This window comes from Ziziphus jujuba, chromosome 10 (genome assembly GCF_031755915.1).
Source record: "Ziziphus jujuba cultivar Dongzao chromosome 10, ASM3175591v1".
In the NCBI taxonomy this organism is placed as follows: domain Eukaryota; kingdom Viridiplantae; phylum Streptophyta; class Magnoliopsida; order Rosales; family Rhamnaceae; genus Ziziphus; species Ziziphus jujuba.
In genome coordinates this window covers 14545911-14567083 of record NC_083388.1, presented here as the reverse complement: position 1 = coordinate 14567083, position 21173 = coordinate 14545911, and the positions used below count along the sequence as shown (strand labels likewise).

Below are 21173 nucleotides of genomic sequence, written 5' to 3'. Positions count from 1 at the left end.
ATTATTGATCACCTAAGTAGCATGTGATCAATTTATTTACAAAATCCGTGGTTTTCTTTTCTTTTTTTTTTTTTTTTGATAATCAAATTCGTGTTGTTTTTACATAATTGGTAATAGAGATTAGCAATTGTTAAATTTTATCTTTTTACAACTTCCTAAATAAAAGTAAGGTGAAAATTAGGTATTTAGGCTCTTAATAAAGTATTTATAATTAATTAATAGTATTTTATATATTATTATTGGAGAAGAATTTTAAAATTAACTATTTATTTACGTCACATAAATTTAAACAATATTAATTTTTATACCATATAAAAAGTAATTCACATATACCATTAAAAATGTTCTTCTCTTTGAAGAGTTTATTTATGTATCATAATTATTTTTCTAATATATATCTTAGTTGAAGATGCTTTCAGTGAATTTTATTTAAAAGTAATTTTTTTTAAAATCCTACTTTTCTAAAAAAAGAAAAAAATATATGATTAAAATATATAATTAATTAATAGTACTTAATAGTTTTTATTTTATTATTATTATTATTATTATTATTATTATTATTATTGGTACAATACTATTGGAAACCACTTAAGTGTGTTGATATCAAATCAGACTTTCTCTAACGGAGATGCTTTTACAGGTGTACATGAGGGTAGAGTACCGCTAGGCTAAATTCACTCTTATAATATTTAGTTTGTTATTTTCTTTTTATAAGAATAATTTTAGGGTTTTTTGGAAAAATAGCCATATCATAAATCGTTTATTGAAGAATAGTAAATTTTTTTTAAAAAAAAAAAAAAAAAAAACTAGCCAACTTTTAGGACATCCGGACTAAAATACCCTTTATTACTATTTTTTTTTTTTAAATCTTTTTTCCCTACCAAAACATTTATTTTCTTTGCTTTCCCTTTCCTTTTCCTTTTTGAAACACAGCAAGGCCTTTGAACACACTAGGACTTTACCTTTCCCTTTTAAAACATACCATTCAAACACAGCTAGGGCTATCCTTTCCCTTTCGAAATAGACCATTCGACCCTACTCATAATTCCTTTCCTCCTATCCATTATTGAGGTTGAAGAAGCAACCTCTGCTTTCACAAGTCCAAACTACGAAGTTGAGGACCCAAAAATCTTCCTCCTTTTCCCTTGTTGATGCTGCACGGTCCAACTTCTTCAAAGGTTAGTTTGGCTCCCTTTTTCTTTTACCCTTTCCCTTTCGAAACACACCATTCGACTCTACTCACAGTTCTTTTCTTCCGATTCATTATTGAGGTTGAAGAAGCAAGCTTTGCTTTCACAAGTCCAAACTAGGAAGCTCAGGACCCAGAAATCTTCATTGTTTCCCGTTGTTTATGCTATACAGTCCAACTTCTTCAAAGGTTAGTTTCGCTCCCTTATTATAATAATTTTTTTTTTACCTTCACTTTAACGTCTCCGCCTATTCCCTGTAAAAAATTTCAATTTGATTCCGCTTCTCAACTAGGTTTTTCTTTTCCTTATTATTCCCTCTTCATTTTTATAAATTATGTACCAAAAAAGTGGTTTTTGTTTTTTTGGTAGATTTTTTTTTTTTTTGGGTTTTATAGGTTTGATAAGGAAAAAAGATTTCTACATATAATAGATAGATAGAGTTGATGTCTGTGTCTAATAAGGAGATCTCTAGCATCGGCATTAGTGGTGGTGGTGGTGAAGGTGATGGTGGGTATGGAGGTGATGATGGCGATGAAGACGACGATGAAAGTGGTTGTGTTTGTGTCTGATATGGTTCTGAGGGCATTTTGTTTTGGATAACATGCCTAAATATTTGATGTTGACTGTTTTATTTTATTGTGTAAGTTGGTGCCAATTACTCTCTCTAGTCTAGCCCACATGGTGATGATTTGAGGAAGGGAATTCATTAGTGCTACGCATATATATCTGGGAAGTAGTGTGAAATTGAAATGGTTAGGGTGTTCTATAGGCATTTGGCATGTTCTTCACCAAGTACCTGAATAAGTTTTTAGATGTGCAACTCATTATTTATAGTTGAAGCATATAGGTGAAGAAATAATTTCTTTACTCTCTACAGGCCATTAGTAGATATCATAAGTTGATTTTAAAATCTTGATATTCATAATATTATTCTTGGTCCATGGATTTCTTTATTTCTAGTTCCAGGAAACCTTTTCTTGATTTTTGTGAGAGACAAAGCAAACACCTATAGCTGTTAATGAGATATTTTCTCGAGTATGAGAAGATTTTGATTGCTAAAATCACCATAAGAGTATCTTATAGAAAATTATTTCCGCTTAGTTCAGCATGTAAACTTTCTGGTTTAACAATGCAAGGAAGATCTAGTTGTTTACTGATTTTTTGAATAGCCTCTTGCTGTGTATCTGCAATTATAATATGCATGTCTTTTATAAACTTAAGAGGCTATGCAAACAAGATGTTGTTTAGAAATTAGCCTCTCTATGTTTCTGTGGCTTAAATTCAAATGTCTTTTAAAAATACATGTATAGAAAAAAGAGGTTACATAAGTTGCAAATATGGTTTTGCTCTTAGAAAACTGTTTGTATATGGGATTGTTGATCCTGTAATTCTAGTTGGTTTTTCTGAATGAGTAACTTGTTCTAATTCAATTCGTGAATTGTAGGTGTATTATATCATTGAAATTGCTTGTCATTGTTGTGGTCAATACCTCTGGGGTCTAGCCTACACGTTTCCTTCTCTAGTTTTCTCGGATTCATTAAGCATATGTTGAAAAACATATAACTTGTTGGACTTCCTCTGGCCTTTCCTGCCAAGTGACTCTCAGCTTCTCACAAGGTTCAAGATGATGCTTCCACCGTTTAATGAATTTTACTTCAAGCTCAAACATTCAATTATAGAAGACCATTTATTCAACAACAATGACAAAAAAGAAAAGAAAAAGAATAATGGACGATTCTTGATGCGTTTTAGTTTAGGAGGGCATATAGAAAATGCACAAAAAATAAATGCGTCAAGAAAAAAAAAATGGAGTAGAGCTGGGCAGCAAGCAAATAGCTAAAGAAAGTTCGAAGCATAATGTTTAATTACATGAGCAATTTCAAAGATCCCTGTATAAGAGCATAAAATTACAAATGAAAAAGTCTCAACTACAAGGATTTAACCAGAGAAATTATTCTTACATCAACACTGAAACATTGAAATTCCTCATAATATTATTTACAATGTCATTTATCTTTTTGTCTCTTATTCTTTTTCCCTGTTATAAGGAGTTATGCTGAAACATATAATGAAGTTTAGCTTTTCATGCACATGCTCTAACCTGTTTGAAGCCTTCCCTCATTATGTAGTGAAATGAAATTTAACTTTTCATGCATATGTTGATTGTTTTTATGTCTTTATGGTAGCATGTTGCAAAGGATGGTTATAAATTTTTCGACTTCCTAGTACTACTCTTTTACTGTTAGTTCTTTATAAGCTGATTTTTGACAAATGACCATAGAGTATAGGAGGTGAGGAGTTGTCAATGAAACTATCAGTTGCTCTTCGATGTTGTCTCTTTGGTGGTAAAAGTGAAGCCGATTATTCTCATTACACTAAAAAAGTGACCATAAAATTTCCTTTTCACATATGCATTTTTTCAACTGGAAATATGTATGAATTGTGTATTACATTTACTTTTCTACCCCTGTTGATCTTATATAGAGGTTGTTGTAATTTGTCTTCAGGTGCTGGAATTTCCCTTTCATCTTTAGTAGTTGTCGAAGGAAAGATTTGTTGGGATCCTTACGAATATTGATTTTCTATATTTTTCAGCATTGGAGGAGCAAGTGATGGACTGAGCAGAAAATTGAAGCACAAAATTTGCCATCGTTAGAGTTACAAGTGTTTGCTAAGAAAATTACACACACACTTACAAAGATAGAGAAAGAGAGAGAGATATATATATAAATAGATAGAGAAGCATTGGTGGTGGTTTGTCCCCCATTAATGTAAGTTGTTTCTCTAAACAAAACAAAAAAAATGTTGCAAACTAATTTTGTTTTAATGTAACGAACTAATCTAAGAACCTTTATTTGTGCTGTATGAATGGTTTTTCAGAATTGTTGATAATTTCCATAATGGATTATTTTAGAGATGATAAGTCATCTCTTTACAAATTGCTCAATGTTGAACCTTTGTCATTATGAGCTATGCTTATAATATTGTGTTATTTGGTATGATAGAAATGTTTGTGTTGCATGGTTAGAATGTGAAATGTGAAATTAAAACTATTATGAAGTTGTGTTTTTGTTTAAATTTAATGGGAGGTTTGAATGTGAAACCATAATGATTAATATGTGTTAGAACCATAGGTTATCCTTAGGAAGCAATGTCACATGCGCATGGTTGGTTTGTTGCCTAATGTATAATGTACACTAATATATAGAAGATATTATAGCTTTTAAATCCACATATGCGCTGGTTCGAAAAGTTTCTTTAGTCATTTTCATTATAATTTTGCATAAACCCCGTTAGGTGTATGTCATTTGTAGGTTCTCAAAAATTTTCCGCTTAGCGGAAAATTTTTCCTCCAGGTGGAAAATTTTGCCTCCAGGCGAAAAAAAGTTTCCTCATGTTGGAAAAAACATTTTCTCTTATTGGCTAGAAATTTCCTCCTTGTGGAAAGTGTTTTCCTCCTGTCGGAAAGAAATTTCCTCCTGGCGGAAAGTGTTTTCCTCCTGCTGGAAAGAAACTTTCTCCTAGCGGAAAGCATTTTCCTCATGTTGGAAAGAATTTGCCGGACATGGCATTCCCTCGAATTCTCAATTGGTATATTTCATAAGTGCCAAGATTTGAGAAGGCCACTGAACTCTTCGATCATCGTGATGTAAGTATATGAGTTCTTCCACTTATATATACATTTACATATATATATATATATATATATATATATAAATAGACATTCCAACTTAGTAATATTATTTATAGACTTTTGCGGTATTTGTAGTAATATTAGTATTACTTAATAAACACTCGATGATAATCATTTTTATCTTTTGCAGTATTCCGTTCATGGCTTAATGAATGTAACTGAATTTGAGCGTGCATATATTGGCAAAATTGCATGGGACGTACATCATGACACTACTCCATATAGTGTTGCACCTGCTGTTGGAGACAAGCCACCACAGGGAAGTCATGGTGAAAGAGATGAAGGTGTTCCACTTACAAGTAGTGGAAGAAGTAAGAAACGAAAACAGGCGTCTGTGGGAAGTAAGGGTAAAGGAGGGAGGCGGCGAATGGAAGATAAGCTGATAGACCAACCTTCATCATCGACTACAGGACTTGCTACTCATGTTCTTGTTAAGCCATCAACTCCACCCCAACCTCCAATGACTCCATCCCACCCTCCATCGACTCCATCCTAACCTCCATCCCATGATGAGGTTTGAATAAATTGTATGAATGTTTATCTTTTTTATTATTGCAACTACTAATCATTATTATTTATTTTAGGTACCTTTGAGAGAGAGATTAACTATCCTTGAAGGTGAAGTGGCTAATGTACGGCAAGACATTAAGGATTTAAGAATCGCCATGCTTAGAGAGTTTGAAATTTTGGAGACCAAGCTTGATAAGTTAATGAAGCACCAAGGAGTGGGAATTGGTGCTGACAGTTTGGGAGATGGGTTGGAAGCTGACGTTGAAGGGGATGAAAAGAAAGAAGAGTTCGGTCCCAATGCAGCCCTCGTTGATAGATAGTCACATCCATCCATTGTAGGCGATGCAGGACCAAGTGTTGAGATTATCGAGAAAGTGTATCCATCAAAGTTTCCAGCTGGGAGACGTGCAAGAAAGGTAGCAGCTACTAAGCAAAGTATAGATATTGGATAAGATAAAGATGGATTTAACAAAAAATGTATTGACGTTTAAAATCAATAACCATTTTAAAGAAAAGAAAAAATGATATATATTTGTTTTTCTCTTCAAAATCATTTGGATATTTCATAAAATGAGATGTAAACTAAAGATTTAAAATCAACTCCAGAAAGCCTCTTTTCATTTGGGATTAAATTCTAAAAAAATTGCTAATAAATCTTCCACAGTCGAATAGAAAATATAATATCCAATATAAGAAATAATTATCAAAACATATTAAACCATAACACTAAATTAAAACTTCCTAATTCGAAGCATAAGACAATGAATTCATACATCTCTACCTATAATGTCCAATACCACCGCATTGGCTACATCCACGTCCAATAACATCTTCACCTTCGGATGGTATGCGTTGCATCCTCGGCCTATCGGCTCGCCTACGTGTCCATCTTGGTGGAAGAACAATACGATTTGCCATGTCATCTGGAGCATGCCACTGTTTTTTCATCTAACACAAGGTAAATGGAGTCAGCATAAGCTGCACAATACGCATCCACAGTGTAGTAATGAGAACACATGCATAAGGAGCAATTTTGCGTTCTCTGCAAGCGGCAATACAATGACCACAAGGATATTGATCAAGATCAAAGACTTTGCATGAGCATGTTTTTTATTGGAGATTAATTGTACCCTTAAACTCCCACCTTCCATAAGAAATTCATGCATATTAACAGCCTTCACACGTAGTCCGATAGATTCGAAATTTCATAGTTTGAGTTGCTCTTCCATATGGTCAATCACAGGCTTTGTCAATTTTACACCTGTAGTACATCGCTCATAAAACCACCTTTGCAGTAAATCCTGTATGTGCTCAATTAATGCTACTATTGGCATCTCTCTAGCATCTAGCAAAATATCATTCAAGCATTCTGCAATATTGGTGGTCATGATAGTGTACCTTGTACATGGAGAAAGAGAACGTGCCCACCTTTTAGGGTCACATGATTGAATGTACTAGGCAGCCCTACTGTTTTTTGCCTCAATTTGCCCCATATAAAACTCAAAATCTTCAACCAAATATGCACTAGCTGCGAGCATGAAACATTGTATTATTGTTTCATCTTTCGCATGTCCATTTGCTTTAATATTTCTGCTTATATGGTACGTGGACAGCGCATGGTATGCATTGGGAAAAATTTTGCATAATGTCTTTTCAATAGCGGGGTTTTCATCACTCACAAACACCAAATCTGGGAAATCTCCAATGGGAACCTTGAGGTTTGGAAAAACCATGTATATGCTTGCTCGTTCTCTCCATCTCCAATGCCGAAAGCCAAATGATATATTTGCTTATTGCCATTCATGCCCGATGCAATATACATGTACCCTTTGTATTTCCCTTTCAAAGTAGTCACATCAACAGCCAATAAATCCCCTAATGCTTTCTCCAATTGCCATAAAGAAATATATAAAATTGTTAATGCTTTCTCCAATCGCTATAAAGAAGTATACAAAATTGTTATTATCGTCTGTTTTGATACGTGTAAGAGTCCTAGGGTTCTTCGACACTAACTTATAACAGTAGACACATCAACAGCCAATAAATCCCCTAATGCTTTCTCCAACTGCCATAAATAAATATATAAAATTGTTAATGCTTTCTCCAATCGCTATAAAGAAGTATACAAAATTGTTATTATCGTCTGTTTTGATACGTGTAAGAGTCCCAGGGTTCTTCGACACTAACTCATAACAGTAGACAAGCAATTTAGCAAAATTCTCCTTTGGAGATCTCCTAACACTGTTAAGTGCATACTTTTTACCTCTCCATGCTTTGTTGTAACTTATATTTACCCCATATTTCTACAAAAAATTATGTTGAATTTATTTGGGTTTACAAACACGTGCAATCCTTTCATATTTAAGTTTGATACATTGCATGATAACCCGGCCACTGGCCTGCTTATGTTCTCGATGCACGATATCTAACGAGCAACTGTGTACATTATTAAAAATTCTTACAACAAATATTTCTCCATTTTTAAATGTGGCTGTACATAGTTGCCATTTACAAGTATTTTCCAAGTATACAACCTCATACCATCGTGTAGTTGATCGTGTCACCTTAAACTACTTATTTTCACGCATGCAATAGATTCTCAGTTTATATTGTAAGTCACGTTTGTTGCGAAATAATTGTCCAACTACAATGCTTTCACAGCCAGTGAACTTTGACGAAAATATGGCCATAGAACCACTTTTGTTGCTCTATGATATGTGGTCACTTATAGCACGATGAACCTTAACATCATCAACTCCTTCATTGATTATTTCAGGATACATATCATTATCATTGTCTGGCAACTCATGATCAAAATCTACATTGTTATGATCAACATCATCCCCTGTTGCATTGTAACTCTCATCATGATCAATATTATGCAACTGCTCATACTCCTCATCGTTTGGAAACCGTTTAGCATAGTCACTTCCAACATCAACTCCTTCGTGGATGTTAAATGATGTTCAGTCCCCATGAACATCAACTTGATCTCTAAACTGAGTTTCTTGAACCATAATTTCCTAAGATGTAGCCTGAATAGGTTTAGTGCCAAAAACTTGTGGTAGACGAACGCCAATTGGAGGACAAACAAAAGAATGAAGATTATTCCCACTATTCGAAGCAAAGGTTGTTTGATGAAAATTTCTAGATACATGTTCAACTTTCAAAATCACCTCAACATACAATGGAGGATGCATCATTGTCATCCCTCCATTTCTCACTTCTTGAAGAAAGCATTTTACATTCCTATCACAGCGTATTTCTGTAGCATCCAACTTTTCTGCATATCGTCCATATATTCATTTTAGCTTTAGCAAATATTCATTTCAATCTATCTCAATAGAATTGAAAATCTCATTCTCTAACTCTAATTTTGTGCATCTCTTGTCGATGGAAACCATTATATTTTTACCATTTTGATATTCCCAATTACCACCATCATTTTGTATCAATGCTCCATTATATAAAACCGCAATTACAATATTATCATCTTCCATTTTACTACAAAATTAAATGAATAATATTATACTAAATTAATAAATATATAAAAATTTGAATAATACTAAACAAACATATTAATTGTATTAAAAAAGTCAATTCTATTTTTTTTTTGGGGCCAAATATAACGTTTTCCTACTAGCGAAAAATTGGACGAAAACTGGCGGAAAACTAGAAGAAACTAGCGGAAAACTTGCGAAAACTGACAAATTAGAGGAAAATGGCAGAAGTTCATCTTTTTCGCCAAATTTCCTCCATTTTTATTGTTTTTCGCGACTTTTCAGTTTTACACAAATTTTCCCTTATTTTTAAACCATATATCATCTAAGTATCTTTAAATTCACATATAACAGCTCATAAATGAATTTCTTACATACCCATATTAAATAAAAATCTTAAAAATTCCAAAACTAACAAAAAATACAAGAAAAAAGAGAAAAAAAATACATACCCATATTTCTTCAATTTTATCTAATAAGAAAAAAAATAAATTTTTTTACCTGAGTTTAGTTTCAGAAATGAGTAAATACAAGAAAATGGGAGTGAGAGTAGATAATATGCAAAGAGTGTTTGTAGCTTGTTAGAGAAATCCTTGCACAAAACATGAGTGAGTGTGTAGAGGAAGAAGGAAATGGTAAGAAAAAACATATTGCATAATTTTCAATTTGATCAAATTTGTTTCAAGGTGGCTAGTTTTTAAAAAAAAAAAGAAATTTTTTTTTGCTATTCTTCAAAAAATGTATTACGAGGTGGCTAGTTTTCGAAAAAAACCTATAATTTTATTCATAGGCATTTTCCATGTTTAATTTTGGAGAAAAAGGATTTCAAATGTATCCTTTGCTATGAGAAAACTAGTATTAAAACAGTTAATAAATTTATGGTTAATATGTAAACCTGTGTATTAAAATTATAAATTAATTATTTCTATAACTTTTCATTATATTTTTCTGACAAAAAAAATGAATTATTTTTTTGGAAGAAAAATAAATAAAACCAATTATACCATATATATATATGTTACATACCATATTTTTATCATATATATATATAAATATAAATATAAATATAAATATATACATTCCGTATTTTCGTCGCCCTTGTAAACTAGGAATGTTCTAAAATGTTTATGCCAACAAATTGGAAATTGCTATGTTTCGAAAAAAACAAAAGCGAAAATTGCTACCTTGTATAGACCAATTTACCCTTTCTTTTTTTTTTTGGGGATATTTTAATATTATTTTTTTAGATAAATTAATAAGAGTAATTGGGGAACATTTTTTTTCCCTTCTTTTGGAGGAGACTAATTGTGGAATATGAAAATATATATGTTAAAAAGAAAATAAAAAAAATAAAAAAATGGGATATTAATAAAGATTCTTTAAAATTCTTTACCAAAACAAGATTCTTTCAAATCCAATTCATATAGATGAGCGTACCTCGACTTTCGTATGGCGGTTGGACCGTTCGCAAGGATTCTAACAACGATCATCCATAGGTTTATGATTCGTCGACGAAGAAATTATAAAATACAGCAGCCACTCATACATATACGGAATTGATTGAGACGAGAGGTCCAAACGCAAAAGAGTCCCATCACTTTACGTTACTCTTCCCCATTGGCTCGCTCACTTCCTCTGATTCCACTAAACAAAAAGTTTCACAGCGGCCAAGTCCAGCCGGCCACCCCAACTATCCGCCGCCTCTATTATTCTCGGCAAAAATGGCCCTCGTCGGCGTCCTTGCTTTACAGGGATCTTTCAACGAACACATTGCAGGCACTCCGTCCTTTCATATTTCCAAAGTCTTTTTTTTTTTTTTTTTTTTTTTTTTTTTTTTTCTGTTTATCGAGAATTTATTCATTTGAATCTGCGTGTGTTTGTGTGGACAGCGTTGAGGAGGCTAGGAGTAAAAGGGGTGGAGATAAGAAAGCCAGAGCAGCTTGAGAACGTTGGATCCCTCATCATTCCTGGTGGAGAGAGTACCACCATGGCTAAGCTCGCCGAGTACCACAACCTGGTATTTACATGAGTTACCATCTCTCTTTCTCTACTGTTTCGAATCAAAACTTTTTTGCTTTCCAGTTTTTGTTTCCTGGTATGCACTAGGATTCTTAACCAAATATATGCCTTTTTTTTTTTTTTTTTTTTTTTTTTGCGGGTAATTTATTAGCTTATATTGTAGTGTTCATTGCATTTTAATTTCTGTAAAAATGTGGTTATCCTCTAAGCTTTCAATTGTAGCAATTGAATCCCGTTTGTTTGTTTGTTTGTTTTAATTTCCTGTAATATTTATGCCAATTAAAAATTGCTTAGTAGCTACCAGAACTAAGTTGTAAAGTTTCGTAATGTCATAACACAATCGAGTAGAAGCTTAAAGGATCTGAGATTTTAGTATTACAGTAAATTGAGTATTAAGATGAAAAGTTAATGTACTTTGCTTGTAATTTGCTTAAATAGATTTTCCTCCTTTAATATGTACAGAATTATGAAATAGAAAAACTAGATTCCTTCTTTCTTTTCCACTTAGATTGTGGAACTTAATTAAAAAAATTGGTGTGAACATTCTGAATTTTTTTTTTTTTTTTTTTGGGGTAGAAATTGGTGAATTAGTTGAATTCTCTTTAAAAAAATGAAAAATCATGAAATAAAAGGGATAAATGAGATCGTCTATTCATGAGACTGCATGGCGTTTGTTCCCTTTGGCTCGTTGTGATAAAACTTCTTATGCAATAAAGGACTTAAAAGTACCACTTAGTTTGGATTCTTACATATTTTTCACTACAAGATTTAATGTTTCACATTATTTTATAATTATGGACAGTTTCCTGCATTGCGTGAGTTTGTTAATATGGGGAAGCCTGTTTGGGGGACATGTGCAGGGCTTATCTTCTTGGCAAACAAAGCTGCGGGTCGGTTTTTCTTTGTTTTATTTCCTATTATACAGTGCGAATGCTCTCCTTCTCCTTTTAACTTTAATCGTATACCTCCATTGAAAACAAATGCAACCCGAGATTGTTTTGAATTAAATGAGTGGCAATACTTTCAGGACAGAAAACAGGAGGACAGGAGCTGGTTGGAGGCCTAGATTGCACTGTACATCGAAATTTCTTTGGCAGTCAGGTAACAATACATGAAATTGTCCAAAGTTCTTTCTGTCAAACTAAATCTCTGTAATCAGGGGCAAAAAAATATATATATATCATGGACACATGTTTAATTAGTAATGCTGGTAGGAAAACGAGATGGTAGAACTTTTTCATAAGGGTAACTATGAAATGGCTGGATTATTTTAAGTACAACTTCCAGTGTAGAAATTTTAGTTCCCTAGTAGTTATTATTTTATTTTTGTTAATTTCTTTTAAATAGGGACTGATACTATTAAAAATGGCCTTGTTTATGTTTCATTGAGAATCTTTTACACAGAAAAAAAGTAGGGAAAAACTTTCAATATGCTATTCTATAATGAATTGACATATTTGGATAAAGGTAAAGTTAGTAGAAATCTAATTTCTTTGGAAAAGTGATAACTTTATTTTGTTTGGATATTTATTGTGAGGTGGAAAAGTATGAGTCCGGAGAATTAGATTCCCACCAATGTAGGAAAATATATGGAAAAGTTGTTCCAATCTATAAAGATGTCATTTCAAGAAGTACAGAGAAAATAGTTTAATTTTTTTTTAAAAATACATATTTGTCCTTAATTTATTATACAATATTAAATTTAATTACTTATAAGTCCCAACTTTTCTATTACTCACCAAACATATCAAGAGAAAAATTAATTCTCAAGAAAACGAAAATCCAGAAATCAATTTCGCTCTCATCTTTTACACTTCTCAAACTGCCCCTATTAATATCTTATAAATTTGTTTGTTGTGACAAAAAATCAGATCCAAAGCTTTGAGACAGAACTTTCAGTGCCAGAGCTTGCATCTAAGGAAGGTGGGGCTGAATTTTATCGAGGAGTTTTCATCCGTGCTCCTGCCATCCTTGATGTAGGCCCAGATGTTCTGGTGTTGGCTGACTATTCTCTTTCATCTAAGGAGTTGGATTCAATTGCTGCCCTTCAAGCCCAAAACCAAGAGGTTTGTCATAGTTCCTCTGACTACAGAAAAGTTGCCTTCAACAAAATTTAAAAATGAAAATAATTTTGCATTAGTTACCAAAGGCAGTGCTAAGTGCTCTTCTTGTTTTGTCAGAAATTTTCACTGGTCATACATACAACTAGATAATCAAGCTGTGATTGGTATTTTTTATGTTAAATTATTTGCCTCAATTTTATATAGAACTAGTTTTGAACCATTCGTTTTCTTCCAGCAGTATGATGTTATCTTCATAATTAATTCTAATTGTCCAGTGCTGTAAAGAATATACAGAATTTAATATAGCTAGTTTCTTTTTTAACTATATTTTCTGTTTTTTGGTTATATTATATTTATAGTTTTCATTGTCAATGTTTCTATGTATTTCTGCAAACTTGACAGATATATATAGATCATTGATAAGGAGTAAAAATATTGTTTCTTATAAGACTGAAGGGGGAAATAATTTCTGCATTTATTGAAGCATTCTATGATTCTTTGCCAAAATTAATTTTCAACTCCCGATCTAACTTATTGTGACAGAAAGTGAATGCATGAGAAGATATATTCCTGTTGATTTATTCTCAATATTCTAGAATAGTAAGTATAAGTGATTGAAGATCTCTGGTTTCACTTTTTATTGGATGTCAAGGAATGTTCAAGCAATCCTGCTGCATGATTTTTAACAATCATAAGTTTTTTATTCATTATTCAGTAGGTCAAATAAACTCAAGGTTTGCTAAACAATCCAATTTGAAGTCTTAACTTTGGAACAAAAACAGCATTTAATTGGCTAAAGATTTCCCAAATGTGCAATTTTTTCGAAATGCTACCTTTTGGTAACAACATCCATAAGATGTGTCCCAAAGTCCTCAATGTGTAAACAAGTATGTTTTGAACTTAGTTCCTTTTCTGGTAAGAATTGTAGAAATGCAGTGTCTAGTGCTCTAACTTAGTTGATTTAGCATGCTATAGGATGGCGGGCTGTCCTGCATAAACTGATCCTTATTTTATGAAAACAGGATTAGAATGCTCGTGGATAGAAAAGAATCACCTTGTAGGAAGCCATTATGCATAAATAGTCATACATAGCATGCCATTCTGCTTCTCTTTGGGTTGAAATGAGTACTGGATACAGTTTTGCACCGCTTTGTCTAGCATAGATAGATGTAGGAAAACTGTAGCTTCATTTTGCTGAGTGCACTATTTAGCTCTTTTAAGATGGGAAAAATTGGAGCACTCTATAAACTATATTTTACTTTCTTTTCCTGTTATTTACTTGACAATTTTGGATACGTCAGGAGAATGCTTGGTCTGGAAAGAAAGTAATTGTTGCAGTGAGACAAGGGAACTTGCTTGGAACTGCTTTCCATCCTGAACTAACAGCAGACACTCGGTGGTAAATGTCATCTTCTTTCCTTAGCTATTCTCATTATTGGATACAATGTTCTAAGACATTACTTGTGCAGGCATAGTTACTTCTTGAGGATGATAAACGATGTTGGAGAAGGGGCCTCAAGCAGTATAGTCGCTGTAGGAGCAGAGTCACAACAAAAAGAACAATCAAGGAATGACCTTCCTATATTTCAATAGTGGCAGAAATTTGTAAATGTAATTGTCCAATGCTTTGGAAACTTTTTCTTTGCATTCTGCAATTCTCTTTTACTTTAATTAAGTACGGTATATGTTCCCGGTTCTCTATATTTTCGACCATAATTCTTCAAGTTGCTAGTTTAATTTTTAAGGCTGATAACCAGTTCTAGAATTCAGATAGTGAATATATATATAGATATAAAATATAAAAATTGAGACTTTTTGATCCTTGAAATCTTTTTTGAAGTGAGACCTTTTGTATTATATTGATTGTCATTGCCATATTCTTTCAAAATTTACCATTAATTTTGTCTTCAGGTTCTGTTGAGTCATATCTTCACTATGATGTCATTGATTGCGTTGCGGTGATTCTCGTCCCTATCTATATTATCTAGTTGAGTTTCGTTATCCTTATATGGTTGGGTTTCATGCTCTAGTTACTGGTATGAGTATTGGATTCAATAATCATTTTCTGTAACAAGGTACAAATTAATAAATTTACGATTATAGTATCACTTCTCATGGAGTTCCACGTCACTATTCATGAAGATGAATGAGGACTGTAAGTTTGACCTGAGCTTTCGTGTCCGAAAAGCCTGCTTTGTCAAATTTCCGAACGTGGGAAAAATATGATAAATAAAAAATAATTATGTCCTTTGTTAACAGATTAGATTGGCTTGTTTTAAGTTTTTTTTTTTTTAATTTTTTTAATTTATTATATATATATATATATATATATATATATATTTACTTATCGAATTCTTTGTAATATGCTTATTTTAATACTTATAAGATATTTCAAATAATTATAAATTTTAAAAATAAAAATAAAGAAAATAACCATAAATTTAATGGCATAAAAAAAACATAGTTACCAAATCGAAAATAATTTCTAACTATTTTAATTTAATGTTCTTTTTTTATTTTATTTTTAATATACTAAAATGTTTAACAAATTCTAACTAATGCAATCTAAAATTTGAAGTAAGCTAATTATTTAAATTAAATAATGTAATAAAAAATTAAATATGAAAATCCAACAAGTTGCTAAGTTTTTTTTTGGTAATTTAGTTTTAATTTGTTTATAAATGTTATTTAACAGTAGTGAATAGTGAGGATTTGTTAGACATTTAAATTAGCTGTAAGTTAAAAAAAATTGATAACAATTTCAGATTATATTTATTTATTTACTTATTTTTATTTTTTACTTCAAGTTCTTAATTGTTTAAAGTATATAACAAATTATAATTAATATTAGTTAACACTTTGATATAAACAAATCATAAACAATTATATATAAAAAGAAAAAAACTGAAATTAACAACTGACCATCTTATGCCGACACCTAAATGACACCTTAGTTGACCATGTATACTATCTTTCTTTAAAAATTTCCATATCAAATTCCGTGTCCGAAACATACCATGTGGCCGCATTCATTGGTGGGAGAGTCAGAGGTGACGTGTTGTATGAAGTGAGCAGCACATTCAGGATGCCAAAAGCTGGCTAGCTAGTTGCGTAAATTATTATTATTATTTTTTTTATGGGGCTCTTTTATTCTTTTCCCTATAAAAAAAAGGAAAATAAAAAATCACAGCTAAACTTGAGATTACAACAATCGCACGGTAGGATTGCTTCCCGGATATTAATAACGTCAAGTTAGGAAAAAGAAAAAGAAAAAAAAGGTATATTTAAAATAAAGAACATAATCATAATTAATGTATAACCAACAAGTCTTTTATTAGGTCTCATAATATTATACACTATTTTAATTATAATTTTTGGATTTGTTAGAATTTATTTAATTAGATTGAGACTATCCTAAGTTAAATTTAAAATATGGATCTAATAGATTTTTAATATAATATTATTCTATGATTTTAATAATAAGAATCAGACTGAATTACCTAGAAAAGCCCAAAAAAGAAAAAAAAGAAAAAGAAAAAAAAAGTAGTTATATATATATGATGGGTGGCTTTGGGTTGTTCATAATTAACCCCATGCTATTTCGGAAGCACAGAATAAGATCCAAGGCATTAATGGCATTCATAAAATAAATAAATAAATAATTAAAAGCATTAATGAGTAAGGGTTCTAATCACGTGAAACGCTTGCGTAAATGAAATACAACGTTAGTGAGTAGGTTAGCTACTAAGTTTTATGTCTCTCATGGCGTCTAACGGTGTCCATAATCGTAGGGCTCGCAAGTTCCATTCTCAATTGGTTCTCGTGCCCCGTGTTTATACAACTTTTAATGTATATATTGAATTAGTGTGAGTGACCTTTACTTATTCAAGTGAATGCCAAATTCATGTTTATACTGTTTCATATCATCCTATCTTGACTTAAGAAACGTTAAAAGTTTATTACATGGAGGGACATGGGTGCAAACCCAAAAATATGTTGTAAACTCTAGTGTAAATCTATGGCAGAACAAAGAAAAGTTTGTTTTTTCATTCAAGACTCAAACCATGTTAACTTTTTTAAGGATGGCGAATTAGGAGGGGAAAACATATATATTTGGTGCTCAAAAGCCATTTTCTTTCAATGTGAAAAAAACGAGCCAAAAGCCTCCAACCAGGGCGGACCATGTTTAGTAGGTGGTGCAATTAAAATTTTTCTAATTCATAAATGTTAAATTTTGAAATATATTATGATAATCTGAATTGCATTAAAGATAATATTAATATATTTATTAATGATATCAAATAATAAATGATCATATATAAATGATGGAAGCGTTTAGCCAATTAATTTCTTGTATTTTTTAGATTTAACTTTAGCGGTACAAAAATTATTGCATTTTTGTTCAAAATCTTTGAGACATTAATAACTGGCGTACGTTCCCATTTAAAAATAGTTACAAGAACATATCTAATGAGATTTTTTATTTCAAAAAATATATTGAAGAATTTTATAAAATAAGGAGTTTGATTTTTTATCCAACTTCAATAATACTCTTTATCACACCTTTTAATTTCTTATATTCCTACAAATAATTAATATTCATTTTTTTCTCTGTTTTTTTATCCATGGCTTCCCTTTATATATATATATATATATATTCATGAAATCAAATAAATTATATTAATTGTGAGTAGAAAAATGTTGGTATGGTAAATGCATGTAATAAAAGCTTTAAATTAGAAAGTGATTTGACTTTTTACATCTAAAGAGTCAGATCTCATTTTTTTTATTTTAAATTTTCAATTTAAAGAGCATTTTGAAGTTATAAAAAAGAGGTTTAACTCTTGAAAATAGAAAAAAAAAAATGAAAGCTTTTAAAGCCTGTAAGAGATGCTCTAAGAATGTTAATATAATTAGAAAGTTGCAACCTTTCTTTGAAGCTAGTTTGGAATCAAAGTGTCATTCAAACAGAAGAAGTTCGTTAAAAATGTTAAAAGTTGTGCCTAGTTGTCCATTACCAAGCAAAGCTAACATAAAGCCTTAAGTTCCTTCAGATGTTGGATTTGTCTTTCCAGGGACGTCTTATACATGTTAATTTTTTTAAGTAAAGAAATGGTCAAATAGAATTAGGTCAAAGCCTATTGCCCACAAGAATTCCATAAAGTAGTAGTTTGCAGCGCTTTCTGTAAGCTGTCTAATTAGAGGAAGAAGCAAATGCACAAGAATTAAGCCGTACTCTATCTCTTAAGGCCTAGTTTCCCCTTTCCACACTCCCTTATATGTACCATTTTCCTCTGCATTTTTCCCTATCCGTTCTTCTATCCCAGAGCGTATAAGAATATCAACGTCTAGAGGAGAAGAGAAATATAATCAATTGCAAAAATAATGGACAGAAGAAAGTCATACGTATTGGTGGCCTTCTTTGTCCTTTTGATCTCCATGGAAGCCGCCCTTGTTTGGGGCGATGGCGACGGCAACAATGGAAATGGGAACAACGGAAACGGTAATGGCAATGGCGACGGAAATGGGAACAGCGGAAACGGTAATGGCAATGGCAATGGCAACAATGGAAACGGAAATGGGGACGGTGGCAAAGGCAACAACGGAAATGGAAAAGGCAAAAAGAATCAGAAGAAGGATGACAAAAAGAAGGATAACAAGAAGACACCATATGATGCATCAACGGACTATGAGGTATTGTCACCGTTATCAAGTGGTCAGGAACGATCTTTCTGCAAAGCTGCCGGTGATTGCCACTCCAAGACTCTTACATGTCCAGCTCAATGCCCTCAGAAAAAGCCTAAGAAGAACAAGAAAAACAAAGGCTGTTTCGTTGACTGCAGTAGCAAATGTGAAGCCACTTGCAAGTGTAAGCCTCACTCTAGACTGTTTTTCCTATTTAAATTTCATGCATTTCTTAACAACTCTTTAATTTTACATATTTTATGGTTTTGGCAGATAGAAAACCCAACTGCAATGGATATGGCTCTCTCTGTTACGATCCTCGGTTTGTGGGTGGCGACGGAGTAATGTTCTACTTCCATGGAGCTAAAGGAGGAAACTTTGCTATTGTCTCAGATGACAACCTCCAAATAAATGCACACTTCATTGGAACAAGACCACAAGGAAGGACCAGGGACTTTACATGGGTTCAAGCCCTCTCAATCATGTTTGACACTCACACCCTTGTTGTTGCAGCAAAGAGAGTCTCACATTGGGATGACAATGTTGATGCCCTTATGGTAAGTTGGGATGGTGAATCGGTTAACGTTCCTTCCAATGGAGATGCGGAATGGAAAACTAATGGGGAAGAAAGGGAAGTGGTAGTGGAAAGAACAGATGATGCTAATAGTGTAAGAGTTAAAGTTGCTGGGCTAGTGGAAATATACATAAAGGTAAGACCTATTGGAAAAGAAGAAAACAGGGTTCACAACTACCAACTGCCAGATGGTGATGCTTTTGCTCACTTGGAAACACAATTCAAATTCTCCAGTCTGTCTGATCTTGTTGAAGGTGTTTTGGGAAAGACTTACAGGCCAGATTATGTTAGCACTGTGAAGGTTGGGGTTCCAATGCCAATGATGGGTGGAGAGGACAAGTACCAAACTCCATCCCTGTTTTCTCCTCTATGCAGGGCTTGCAGGTTCCGACGTCCATCAGGAGTTGCTCAATTCTGATTTAATATATATATATATATATATATAAGGTATCATGAAAATAAATATTTTTCTTTGTTTTTAAACAACCAATTAAGTGTCAAATTGTGTAATGTGCGCTTGGTATTTTGGCATTGTATTCGAGTTAAATATGATTCACAATCAATAAAGGTAAAACAACTCCATCCTTGTTAATCTCGTGAATATTATCAGTGGAGAAAATTTATTATGAAAGAAATAATTGCTGCATTGTATTATTATTATTTTTTTCTTGATCTCATTTCGTTTTTGTGATGGAAAAGATTTTAATAAGATCGATTGTCCGTCGACCAACGTCAGTTGACATAGCTTTTTTATTTCATCCTCAATGACATCTTGACATTGAATCATAAATCCAAACTTCAGTGTGGACGATCACTAGTTATGGCCGTTAGCGTTGCATTTATTAAGTAATTTTAACTTTGAAGCAATTGAAGCTCATTTCGTATCATCAATAGTTTAGTCAATTTTGGATTAGATATTTGTTTAGGTTGACTTTTACTTTTAGGCCTTCTACTTTGTCCTCAAATTTAATCTTGTTCCCGAATATTCAATGTTTTCAATCAAGTGAATCAAATTTACTTTATGATTTTGGCCCTAGATTTTCAATTTTTTTCAAGTGAACCCTCAATTTTAGTTTTTGTTTCAATTTAAGTAAAAACATAATGAAACTTTTGGTAAAATTAATTTCTTATTATAAATCCAAAAATACTATTACCTTAATTTTTTTTTTTAAATGAGATTAAAAAAAGTAATGTTCCCTATTATAAGGGTTTAATTATGCAATGAACCCACTGAAATTCCTTTTCGACCTAAAAAAAAAAAAATGTACCCATTAAAATAAAACTAAGGGTAAAATACAGTTTAACACCCTCTATTTTCACATTTGTTCATTTTGGGATCTATAGAAAATTTTTTGACATACAATATCCTTTACTAACCAAACCATTAAATGCAAATGATTTTTGTTAAAATTTTGCTCACGTGATATCATGTGTCAAATAAAATGATTTTTCTTATATTTTCATATAATTTTAGAAATTTTTTTTTAAGAGACAAAATGGTTAAAAATTGAAAAAATGCATAAATTTGTCTATGTGTCTGCACACATGGAGGAACTATTTGCACCGAAGACAAAGTTTCTTATACAGTACAAAAAATTTAGCCAACCGCTATACGGCTGTTTTGTCACCTAAGGGCCATTTTTTTTTGCCTTATCGAGTTTAGGTGACAAAATTAGTTCGTCTTATGTTTGCCGTAATAGACCCGTCATAAAGCATGTTAATGAACATTTTACCTCATCATGAAAGAGCATATAAGTGCAACAAAAATTTTCTTTTTGTCATAGATTCAACCTTTAATATGACATCACTTTTTGTCACGTAAGGTACACTTTTTCGTCATTGTTTACACAAATTTCACCACCAATCCATACGTAGGATCTAGTTAAACTTCAATCATTCGTGGCGAGTAGCCACATTTGTGACAAACACATGTATTGT

At 32.2% G+C, this 21173-nt stretch overlaps 2 protein-coding genes across 3 annotated transcripts; both read left to right on the top strand.

Annotated features, from left to right (window-relative positions):
* Positions 1–10281: 10281 nt before the first annotated feature.
* Positions 10282–14797, top strand: LOC107411338 (probable pyridoxal 5'-phosphate synthase subunit PDX2). 2 transcript variants are annotated; one of them, XM_048469173.2, is made up of 7 exons: positions 10282–10670; positions 10784–10911; positions 11774–11837; positions 11941–12014; positions 12785–12979; positions 14278–14375; positions 14446–14797. In XM_048469173.2, exons 1-7 carry the CDS (start codon positions 10616–10618, stop codon positions 14567–14569), a joined length of 738 nt encoding a protein of 245 aa, XP_048325130.2. In that variant the 5' UTR covers positions 10282–10615; the 3' UTR covers positions 14570–14797. The 2 variants fall into 2 exon arrangements, with proteins under 2 accessions (XP_048325130.2, XP_048325129.2); XM_048469172.2 differs by having other exon boundaries at positions 10290–10670; positions 11716–11803.
* A 3150-nt stretch (positions 14798–17947) lies between these two features.
* LOC107411337 (uncharacterized) lies at positions 17948–19844 on the top strand. The gene is made up of 2 exons (XM_048469057.2): positions 17948–18845; positions 18935–19844. Exons 1-2 carry the CDS (start codon positions 18362–18364, stop codon positions 19651–19653), a joined length of 1203 nt encoding a protein of 400 aa, XP_048325014.1. The 5' UTR covers positions 17948–18361; the 3' UTR covers positions 19654–19844.
* The last annotated feature ends 1329 nt before the right edge of the window (positions 19845–21173 follow it).